General features: G+C 34.2%; 1 protein-coding gene across 1 annotated transcript; it reads left to right on the forward strand.

Annotated features, from left to right (window-relative positions):
• The first annotated feature begins 427 nt into the window (after positions 1–427).
• Positions 428–5,170, forward strand: LOC110092660 (calmodulin-like). Its single transcript, XM_020817311.2, has 4 exons — positions 428–934; positions 3,911–4,071; positions 4,443–4,523; positions 4,979–5,170. Exons 1-4 carry the CDS (start codon positions 862–864, stop codon positions 5,111–5,113), a joined length of 450 nt encoding a protein of 149 aa, XP_020672970.1. The 5' UTR covers positions 428–861; the 3' UTR covers positions 5,114–5,170.
• The last annotated feature ends 7,155 nt before the right edge of the window (positions 5,171–12,325 follow it).

Raw genomic sequence — 12,325 nt, forward strand, 5'->3', positions numbered from 1 at the left:
GGAGTGGGTGCCTATTCTAAGGGCATCTCTAACCGAACGCCAAACGAGCGTATGCCGTCCGTCCGTCGATCCAACCGAACGCAAAAATTTCCGTCATTTACTTACAGGTGAACAGTCGCACTGTTCACCTACGTCATTTTACTCTCTCAACCGGTAAAACGTGCGAAAGGGAGAAGATCGTTAACTTCCGAAAAACACCTAAAATGGCATTCGATTGGAGCAGCACCATGTCATTTTGGAAATCTGTGTTATTTTGCTGTAAATTTTGGAGTTCTCCTTTGGAGATGTTCTAAGTCAGCTGAGGATTATTCATGATGGATACCCAGTTCATATAATAGTGACCAAATAGCGATCAAGAAAGCCAGAAACAGAGCAGAGGAGTGGGAGCTGCCTTGAGCTGCGGACCGAATCAATAAAACGTTGAAAGGTTAATTGCAGAAACGCGTAGAAACTCAGTTAGTTTTGATAAGTAATTAACAGATAAACAAAGCACTAATGCTGCATTAAGAAATAAATAAGTACTCTGAGATCCCCCAATTCAATGGAAAGACCGAATCACCGTATCTCTTTTTCCCCCATTTTTTAAGCAAGAAAATCACCATATCTCCACCTCATGCGTTTCTTCTGACGGTGCCGTCTTGACCGGCTTTAAGAGAGAGAAACTGAGGGGGACAGATATCCGCAACCGCAAGTCAGAGCTCTTCATTGAAGAAGCTCAGAGAGGAAGAGAGAGAGAGAGAGAGAGAGGAGAGGGAAAGGCTATAAAAAGGTGAGTTTGGATACATTGCATTAGGCCTATACAGAATTTTTGACAGTCGGTCATCTTCCTCGATCGGTCGGTTTTTTGGAGTACAGAAAGGCATGGATTTCCTCACAGAAGAGGAGTTCTCCGAATTCTGGGACGCTTTTTGCCTTCTTGATAAGGATGGAGATGGTGAGTTCTTCTTCTTCTTCTTCTTTCTTCTATCATCTCATTATCTGTTTTTTTTTTTTTTAGCTCATTTGATTGCTTGGGGATGAAAGATGTTTTTACAAAATGATAATTTTTCGTTTTTATTTTCTTGTAGGGGAAAAATAAAATAGATTTGATTGCTTACATAGTATATTATCAATTTAAAAGTTGTAAAAAAAAATGGGGGGAGGGCGATCATTATATTCATGTTGAGATGGATGCATTTTCATTTTGAGTCTATGGCTTGATTGGGATGACTTTCTTATTGATTTTAAAAATAATAATTTTAATTTTTGTACTAAAAAGATACTTTAAAAAACAATAAAAAAGTCGTCCCAAACAAAGCCTATATGTGAGTCTACGATTAAGAATTTACTTGGTTGTTTTACTTTTCAGATCACAATCATAATTTCTTTTTTTCGGTTGATTTTTCGTCGGTTTCACGAAATATGAGTTAGGAAGCTGCATTTTACAATAGTTTTCAAAAAACTTATTTCCCGCAACAACTTTATAATCACCTTTACAAAAAATTACATCTATCTCAAATGATTAATGTCTCAAAAAATCATTCTGCTTATAAAATCTCTATTAAAATTTGACGGTCGCCAGAGTAAGTAACCATTTAATTTCCGTCAGAAATTCTGTCGAAAATTACGTTTTTTTACTAACATGAAATGCTCATCAACATATTTTAAATTTTAAAAGTATATACTTTTATAAAAAATTCTTCCTAGAAAATTTTTTAATATAATTCTAATGAATTGAACATTATACATTAAATTAACGTTACATAAAGATATTTAAATTCACTTATAGACTTTGGTGTTGTTTTATTTGGCTAATAAATTTGTGGAGAAGTTGGTTGAACGTGGATAATTAGCAAATTGGTTTAATTGTCATTAGTCAACTAAGCATGTCCTCCAAATCTCATTTTAAGATTAATTACAATGTGTACGTGGAAGAGAGCATGTAGTTGGAGAAAATTTGGTCAATATATTAATTATTTTTTTTTACTAATGGAATAAATTTTTTTAGGTCATAGTCATAATTTTTATTTAATTATTATTTTTCACCAGCTTTCATTACATTTTTTATGCTAAGAAGCTATTTTCTACAACAACTTTTAAAAAACTACTCTTTTCACAGCAGCTTAACAACCACCTTTATAAAAGCTCCGATTAACCCAAACAAATCCTAAATAGATTTTAAAATTTTAAAATATACTTTGAGATGAGCGTATTGCATTGATCTTAATGCAGATAAAAAAAATTAAAATCCATCTTAATTATTATTTTATAAGAATATTGTAAAATAAGTTTTTTTTTTTGGAGCTAATCAGAGATAGGTAAAATTTTTTTTATCAGAGTTCTTAAATCTAAATCATATATATACTTAGGCTTCGTTTGGGACGGCTTTCTTACTACTTTTTAAAGTAGCTTTTTAGAAAAAAAAAATAAAACTTTTGTACTAAAACATTGTTTTAAGAAGCAGTAAGAAAGCTGTCCCAAACAAACCCTTAGTTTCATCTAATCTCTTTCGTTATGATAGTTGGTAGAACTTTAGTTATAAAAAGTAAACCTCTTTTTATTTATAAGAAACATTGCTTGAAATTTTATAGTTTTGTGTTAAGATTAGTATTGTATATAAATTGCGCTAATCTTAATGTAAATTCAAAAACTTTGAAATATATTTTAATGTAAAATACATCTGCATACCCTCACAAAATTATTTACTTTATAAATATTCATTAAAATTGCTAGAAATTAGCAGATATTTTACTATCATTTCAGCCTTTCTAGTTGCAAAAAATAACTATTTATCACAAAAAAAAATAGCAATCAATTGAAATTATTGGTGCAATTCAAAATATAAAATAACAAAAAAATTGTCTCAAATAAAATCTTATTTACATTGTAATATAACATTATTTAAATGAACATTTTCAAAAGTTTTTTAAATGAAGTAATATGGGTTTTAACTTTTGACTAATTAAATTGCCTTTGAAGATTGACTATTCATTTGAGAATTTGGTCAAAAGTTCTATGGTTATGCTTCATATAAAAGTACTTTCTATGTTATAATTTATTTGAATGGTCCTATTTTCAAACAAAAATTTCACTATTAATTACCTTCTTTAGCATTGTCAAATCCAACAACAAGAAGCCCAATTTTATATTGTGTCTATTGGTCCTTCACATATAGATGTCAATCAATTTATCAAAATGTCAAAAATTGCAATTTTTTGAAGGGGGGGTTTACATACATACTAGTTTATTTCATATTATTTGCATATTTAACATCTAAAATATTAATATTACATGTCTACTGTTCATATACAATTTTAATATCAAATATATTACTCATATATTTCATTCCTACTATTAATATCACCCTATAAACTTTAATATTTAATTCCATGCATCCATATTTGTTGTATAGGTGGCAGACATGTAATATTAATGTTTTGAGTATTAGATATGTAAATAGCATAAAATAAAGTTATATGTATGTAAATTCTCCAAATTGAGATATCAAAGTTGTTAGAAATAAAATAGTATGTATGTAAAAAAAATTTGTAGTAGAAAGCTGCTTTCTACAACAATTTTAAAATATCACTTTCTCTATGGCTGTTTTATAAAACAATAAGAAAATTATTTCAAATAAAGTCTTATAATATTGACAAATAATAAGAAATTCTTCTGCAAAATTACATATGATTATAATTAAACATTCACTAAAAATGATAATATCAATATATTAAAAAAATCAAAGACTTATATAAAAAATATAAAAAAAATTTTATTTAATGAAAAAAACTCATAATCTTTATTTATTTTAAGAGAAAAAAATGTACTAATTTGTACTTTTACAAAAATATATTGTTGCTTTGAAGAAATATATTGCACTCTTGCTATATTTTTATATGAGAAGTTTCTGATCAAATTCTTGGTATTGTAGGAGGATCTATAACGATGGAAGAGATGCTGATCATCATGAAAACAATATGGCAGAGTTCTTCAAGCATTGAACTGAAAGAAATGAGCAGCCAATTTGATTTTGATTTTAGAGGAAGCTTTGATTTTGGAGTTCTATTGGATTTGATTAACGAAAATGTTAAGGTAAGAAAACAATTTTTTTTTTATCTAACTAGGTAATTTTTTAAAAAGGATCGTAATTAATCCGTAATTAAGCAATAGGAGCACAATTTAGGATAAAATTAAAAAAAGGAGCAAAAACGTCAAATTATTTTGCATTTTATTAAAAAAAGTCGAACTATTTGAAGTCTTCTATAGAAGACACAAAACTATTTGCAAAATCATTTTGCATTTTTCATAGTATGTTCTGCTTTTTTCGCATTCGCAAAATCTTTTCGTGTTTTCAAATGAATACGCAAAATTATTTTGCATTTTTGCTACTTTTTTAATTTAATTTTTTCTATTTCTATTTTTTTTTGTTGTTCGTATATATTCATATATATATATTTTTGCAGGAAATAAATAAAGAAGATGAATTAAAGGAAGTCTTTAAAGTGTTTGATAGAGATCAAAATGGTTTCATATCGGCCACTGAGGTTAGTTTCATGAAAAATTTTATATTATTTGAGTGTAATATTTATTTTCATCAGTACTATTCTGTAAAGATAAGAGATTATGCATTAAAAAATTACATGTAATACTCATTAATAGGTAGACATCAAAGTGCTTGGTATTTTCTAATATTATTAAAAATATGTCTCTCTGTCAGGTGACCTGATGTAATAATTCTCCCCAATCAGACCCTCGGACTTCGTTTGGGATTGCTTTTTTAGTGCTTTATGAAGCAATTTTTAAGTATAAACTTTTTTTGAATTTAAATTTTTGAATTAAAAAATTGCTTCATAAAATAGTAAGAAAATTGTCCCTAACAAAATCTTAGATTAAGCTTAGCTAAACCCACGAAGCATAATCAACAGATAAATTTTACCCTTTGTTTTTAGATAGCTATATATGATTATCCTTCTGCTAAAATTGTTTCTTATTTTTTCAGCTAAAGAATGTGTTGATCAGTTTGGGTGAGAAATTGACAGATGAGGAGGCAGAGCAGATGATAAAGGAGGCAGATTTTGATGGCGATGGGAGAGTAAATTATGATGATTTCGTACATACGATGATGTCAATGTAAAAATAAAAATAAAAAAAATAAAAATAAAAACTGAAGAGATTATTAGTCGGTGTCAAAGCAATGGTGCACCAAAACAAATCCTTCAAAATTGTCATTTACATGTTGCACTTTTTATCATGCAATGAAGTTTTCAATTACACCATGCAATGATGTTGTCTGTTTCAGTGTAGAACTAAGAGAATGGTCATAGTAGAGAGAGAGAGAGAGAGGGGGGAGAGGGAGAGTGTGTTAGGGTTTTCTTTCACCTTTTTCCTCTCCCATGAGCTCTCTCTATCATTCTTCCTATCCTCTTAGGTTTTGTTTAGGACGGCTTTCTTACTGTTTTTAAAAGCAGTTTTTTAGTACAAAAATTTTAATTTTTGTACTAAAAAGCTGCTTTAAGAAGCAATAAGAAAGCCGTTCCAAACGAAGCCTTCATTTGGAACGGTTTTTTTTCTGCTTATTAAAGCAGCTTCCTAGTACAAAAATTTTCTGCTTTAAGAAGCTATAATAAAATCGTTCCAAACGAAACCATGGTGTTGTCTTCTTTGTAGATTTTGACTTAGAAAATGCTACATTGATTCATAATATTTCTACCAAGAATCATAACTCTCTATGTATATGCCTAAAATATCATTTCCACCTCTAGAAACTCCACTTAATATTCCTTAACAAATATAACTTTGAAAAGACACTTTCTTAAGTGAGCAACTATCCTCCAACGTTAATATTTTCAAAACCCGACTACACATACAATGCCAGTATCGATCATATCTTCTTGGAATGGTAGAAGGGTTTTGGAAAAATACTCGAATGCAAAAATTTCATCATTCAATCTTTTATCAATTTTATTCGTCATATGAGGCCTAAAATCATCTCCAATCGAAAACCTCATTTTACACTCCAAAATACAGTAACACCATAAAATGCAAGAATTCATCTCCAACTGAATTCTATTTTCAACATAAAAAAAGAATATATCGAGTATATTGTTTCTCCAACCGAAAGAAATGAAGAAAAAAATGGTGTAGGTAAAATGGCGCTGAATATAGCGTTCAGTTGGAGCTCCGCAGTCACTGCAAATACTCATTTGGGGTTCGATTGAAGATTCTTGTCTAGGAATTTAAAGATGTTTACTTCTGAGTGCTATTGCACTTTAGCATAGTAGTAGGTGGAAGATCATATGCCAACTTTAGGAATTTATAGTTGACTAAAATTTTTTTAGTCGTATATATAATGCTCAGTTGAACCTTACCTAAGCTTTTCTTCTCCATATACTGAACCACTCAATATTTGAAAAGGACATGATATTTATGATATATAATTTAGGGGTTTTAATATTTAACACGACTAAAAAATTTCAGTTAGATCAACCCGTTCCGCAAATGGGTCGGATATATGTCAGACCATTAACTGAAATTGACCCGAGCTGACCCGTTTGCAAAACTTTATAAAAAATCAAAATCAAACAAAATCATAGCTCTCTGAGTTCACAGTCCAGAGCCTCAAATCCGAACCCGGCCTGTGACTCGATTTTGATAGCCCTAACATATATTAATCAAAAGATTATATTATGCCAACTCAAATGTGTATAATGGCTCTCAAGTTCCACTAAGCCAAGCTTATTCTCCTAAGGATAAATCATATAAATTCTTAATTATATATATGATATTTAATAAAGAAAAGCACAGAAGTTTTTATTATTATTTCTAATTTCACCTATATTTTAATCATATTTATATTTCAATTGATAACTTTAAAACTTTTTATAATTTTTAAGTTTAAAATTAAAGAATGTTTTTTTGCATATTAATATGTCATCAAAAAATTATCTTGATCGAGTATGAATCTCGAGGCAAAAATCAAGTTGGAAACATAAAAAATTAAATATGGGATTATCTGAACTTCGATTTTAGTTAACTTACAGTCGAACTGATCGTCTCGAAAATATGAACCCAACGACACCAAATTTAACTCAATTCGAGCCCAAATGCGTCTGAATCGAAGATCTGAAGCACTGTTGGAAGGTTCAAACCACAATTTGGGTTACCAAACGGTTTCCAAACATTACAAGCTTATAGTCGAATCGAGCAGCTCGACAAGACAAATCCAACGACCCAAGATCGTTGAATTCTGACATCACTAAGCATTCAAATGTCCATCAAACGGTCCACGGTCAAGGTGTTTAACATCAGCCGTCCATCCAATCACTCCCCATTTGCCCTTGATCCTTCTCCTATTTACGGGTCATGCCACTCCATAAATCTATAAATAGACCCCTCATTTCTCTTGAAAGGATGCGGAAGCAAGAAAAGAAGAAGAATAGGAGGGAAGAAATTCCTCCTCGATCACCGTCGGAATTCCGCCCGACCTCCAAGTGAGCCGGAATTCCGCCAGACCTCCAAGTGAGGCCGGAGTTCTGTCCGACCTTCAAGTCAGGCTAGAGTTTCACCCGAACTACAAGTGATGCCAGATTTATGTCCAACCTTCAAGTGATGCTGAAGTTCTACCTGAACTCCAAGTGACGCAGGAGTTCTGCCCGAATACCATCTAATGTCGGAGTTCTCCTCAGTCGCCAACTGACATCGGAATTCTACCCAATGCCGGACCTCCGCTTGTCACCAAATTTCTACCCGACGTCGGACTTCTGCCTATTTTCGAACTTTCACCGGGCATCTATCTGATGCTGGATTTCTGTTTATTGCTGGATTTCTACCTAACACCATCCTTCCGACCTCTGTTGCCCGCCGACTATGGTCTTTCTAACTTATGTCGTCCACCGACTACAGTTCTTATGACCTTAGTCGCCCGCCAACTACGGTCCTTCTGACTTACGTCGCCCACCGACTACAGTTCTTCCGACCTCAGTCTCACGCCAACTACGATCCTTTTGACTTACATCGCTCACCAACTATAGTCCTTCCGGCCTCCGTCGCCCGCCGACTACGGTCCTTCCAACTTACGTCGCCCACCGACTACAGTCCTTCAGACCAAACAAACACATCAGCAATGATTTTTTGTATTCTCATTACGTAATGTACTCTATAAGATGTATATTAAGTTAAGGCCTTCCCCGAAGGAAGGGCCTCATTTGTAATCAACTGCAATACTAGTAGATTCATTCAAATTGGGCTAGGCCCCGTGATTTTTTCCCTTTTTTTAGGAATTTTCCATGTAAAAATATTGGTGTCTCTGGTGAATGATACACCCACTCTCTTTATCTGTATGCATACCAGATTTTCGTATAATGCCAAGATGTTAAATTTTATATTTTTCTACTGTCGTGAATACTTCTAAATGCAATAGGTTGGTGTCGTATGTGAAAACGTGGTTCCCAATTGGGGGGCAACTATTATTCCAATCTCAAAAGATCACTCTTATTAACATCCTGACATCAGTTATTACTGCATCAATATCATAAGAATTAGATGCGGATTGGGGGGAGGGCAACTTTGACTCTAATTGTGGTAAAAAAGATCATCCGATGTTTTCATCATCAAGATGATATTTCAAGAAAATATCAGCAAATACAAGGATGCTTCCAATCAATTATAAGCTTTATACATTCCCTTACGAGACTTCTACTCCTTGGGCAAGTTCTTAATCTTGACCTCAAAAAGGCAGTAACGATTTAAAAATAAATCATTCTTCACCTTTGATTTGAGATACACACGGCGATCGCTCCCTCCTAATTAAGGCAAAATCAATCCTAAGGGGATTCGATTCAACCTCTTCCACACAGGTTAACATCATCGAGTAGGGCTTTAACATACAACCTCGGTTAGGTCACACATACTTGGTGGATTCTCTCAACCTCTTTCATATAAGTTAACATCATCGAGCAGGGCTCTGACATACAATCTTAGAAGGGTCTTACATCATATGTGGATTCTCTCGACCTATTTCAAATATGTTAACATCATCGAGCAATACTTTGACATACAACCTCGGAAAGGTCACACATCCTTGGAGAATTCTCTCGACCTCTTTTATATAAGTTAACGTCATCGAGTAGGGCTCTGACATACAATCTTGGAAAGGTCTTACATCACATGTGGATTCTCTCGACCTCTTTCATATAGGTTAACGTCATCGAGTAAGGCTCTAACATACAACCTTGGATAAGTCTCATATCCTTGTTAGATTCTCTCAACCTGTTCCACATAAGTTACGTCATCGAGCATGATTCTGATATACAACCTGGATGGGTCTTACATCCTTGGTGGATTCTCTCGACCTCTTTCACATATGTTAATATCATCGAGCAGTGCTCTGACATACAACCTCGGATAAGTCTTACATTCTTGGAAGATTTTCCTGATCTCTTCCATATAGGTTAACGTCATCGAGCAGTGCTCTAACATACAACCTCGGATAGGTCTTATATTTCTTGTTAGATTCTCTCGACCTCTTTTATAGAGGTCAACATCATCAAGCAGTGCTCTAAGTGAATGACATTCTCTCTATAAAGATTCCATAAAAGTAAGTGATTGATAAAATCATCACGCATATGAAGATTCTTAGCAGGCTAAAAAGCCTAAAAAAAGCACATTATATAATATATCAAAACATAACTCAAAGATGCATAAACAAATCAATTTCCTCTGAGGGACAAATTTTTAACTTCATATGCAATGGAGTTACATAAATCCAACATCAAGATTCAAGAGTACATCTATTCTCACTAGAAGCTAAAATTAAAAGTATATCTACATCATATGTACAAGTTACAATCATCAAACAACTTCAAAAAGGTCAAATATCTTTGGCAGATTCTATTGACATCTTCTCTACTGCATATTAAAGCATCTCCTATAACTTCTTCTTCAAAGAAATGAATATCTGATGTCTGCATATGTCAATATGGATGCATATCACCTTAGCAGAATGCAACTTGACCAACGTCATCATCGTCCCTTTGCCTGATGTTCACCATCAGTCATTTACTTCATATCATCCATCATCGGCTTCTCGTTCAAACTACTGATAGTAGCAAACCATCAAATTCTCTCCTTTTGCTCTCCACTCGGTCGTTGACTGCCAACAAAATTTTGCTCGTTCATCCATCATCGACAAATTTCGCTCAAGCAGCATCAAAATTCTCCCCGTCTACTCATCACTTCTGGTTCTCCTCCAGAACACTATGATCGTCAGATCTTCTCAAATCACCCTCGCATACAAGCAGCAATTGATCTTCTTATGTCAAGAGTTGTCTATTAAGAAGATAGTCTCTCATCATAACTTCTTCTAGACAAAAGAGGGGCACTGAAACTTGATAGGGGAATGCCGCTATCTCCGACAGTGGAATACCTCCAATGTAAGAAGAAGAACGCAAGAGAAGAACAATGAGAAAAAATTCTAACTTCTACACACAGATAGGGGCCCTAAATTTTAATAGGGGATGCCACCTACAAAAAATAGGTGAATGCCTCAACTGTAAGAAAGTTAGAATGAGGAAAGAGAAACAAAAGAAACGACTGCAAAAATTCTAACTTCTGTACAAGAAGATGCACGCCGATTTAATTAAGGAAAGTCACCTACGAAAAATAACGGAATGTCTCAATTATAAGAAGATAGCAAGAGGAGAAGATAATGGAAGGAGAAAATTTTCCCTTCTATGCTGAAAAGGAGCACTGAATTTAAGTAGGGAAAGTCATCTACAAAAAAATAGCGGAAGGCCTCTAGAGTAAGAAGAAAAACTGGAGAGAAAAAAGAGAAAACTCTAACTTCTGTACAAGAGGGGGGCGCAAATTTAAGTAGGAAAAGTCATCTAAGAAAAACAGTGGAATGTCTCCACTGTAAGAAAGCCAGAATGAGAAAAGAAGAAGGTGCAAGTTTCCCCCTAGCCCTAGGGGGGTATTTATAGCATTTTTTTGGAAATAAAATAAAATTTTAAAATTTTCTAGAATTTTTCTGATTTTTTTTTTATTTTTTCAGAATTTTTTATTTTTTTTTAGAATTTTTTGGAATTTTTTTTTCTAAATTTTTTGGATTAAAAAATCCATGTGGGCCCCACAAAAAAAATTAAATTTAAAAATTCAAACTGCCGGCCCCCCTAACCGCGGCCCCAAAGGGCGCGCCTGTAAGCGCGTGGTGTGGGCACCGTCGTAACCGGCAAAGGCGGGCGGCGGCTGGCTGGCCGACCGACCGGTTTGGTCGCCTACGCATGTCCGAGCCTGATTTTCGGCCTGGACAGTCCAAATCCAACATTTTTCGGATCCTTAGACATGTTTTTTGATGTTCCAAACTTAATTTCGACATTTTTGAAGCTCAACGGGGTCTCTATGATCAAGTTTACGCAAGCTTTTAATTTTTGAACGCAATTTTTTGCGATTCGACTAATGTTAAATATCAAAACAATTATTTTCGGACTTCTGGAGCTTCGACATTCAAAAATAGGGGGGCAACTGATATGTCATCAAAAAATTATCTTGATTGAGCACGAATCTCGAGGCAAAAATCAAGTTAGAAACTTAAAAAATTTAATCTGGGATCATTTGAACTCTGATTTCAGCAAACTTATAGTCGAACTGATCGTCTCGGAAATACGAACCCAACGACACCAAATTCAACTCAATTCAAGCCCAAATGGATCTGAATCAAAGACCCGAAGCACTGTTGGAAGGTTCATACCACAATTTGGTTTACCAAATGATTTCCAAACATGACATGCTTATAGTCGAATACAGCAGCTCGACAAGACAAATCCAACGAGCCCAAGATTGCTGAATTTTGACATCACTAAGGCATACAAATGTCCATCAAATGGTCCACTATCAAAGGGTTCAACATCAGTAGTCCATCCAATCACTCCCCATTTTTCCTTGATCCTCCTTCTATTTACGGGCCATGTCACTCCATAAATATATAAATATATCCCTTATTTCTCTTGAAAGGGGGCCGAAGCAAGAAAATAAGAAGAATAGGAGGGAAGAAACTCCTACTCGACCACCGCCGGAATTCTGCCCGACCTCCAAGTAACGCCGGAATTCTGCCAGACCTCCAAGTGACACCGGAGTTTCACCCGAACTCCAAGTGATGCCGGAGTTCTATCCGACCTTCAAGTGACACTAGAGTTTCACCCGAACTCCAAGTGACGCCGGATTTCTGTCCAACTTTCAAGTGATGCTGAAGTTCCACCCGAACTCCAAGTGACGTCGGAGATCTGCCCGAATAACATCTAACGCCGGAGTTCTCCTCGACTGTCAACTTACATCGGACTTATACCCGACG

Source organism: Dendrobium catenatum, unplaced genomic scaffold (assembly GCF_001605985.2).
Source record: "Dendrobium catenatum unplaced genomic scaffold, ASM160598v2 fragScaff_scaffold_716, whole genome shotgun sequence".
In the NCBI taxonomy this organism is placed as follows: Eukaryota; Viridiplantae; Streptophyta; class Magnoliopsida; order Asparagales; family Orchidaceae; genus Dendrobium; species Dendrobium catenatum.

What these genes read in the sequence shown, in the direction of transcription:
- LOC110092660 (XM_020817311.2), top strand. Translation starts at nt 862, where the DNA reads ATGGATTTCCTCACAGAAGAGGAGTTCTCCGAATTCTGGGACGCTTTT. An exon ending in TCTTGATAAGGATGGAGATG is followed by an intron (nt 935 to 3,910) that starts GTGAGTTCTTCT and finishes TTGGTATTGTAG; the next exon opens with GAGGATCTATAACGATGGAA. An exon ending in TGATTAACGAAAATGTTAAG is followed by an intron (nt 4,072 to 4,442) that starts GTAAGAAAACAA and finishes ATATTTTTGCAG; the next exon opens with GAAATAAATAAAGAAGATGA.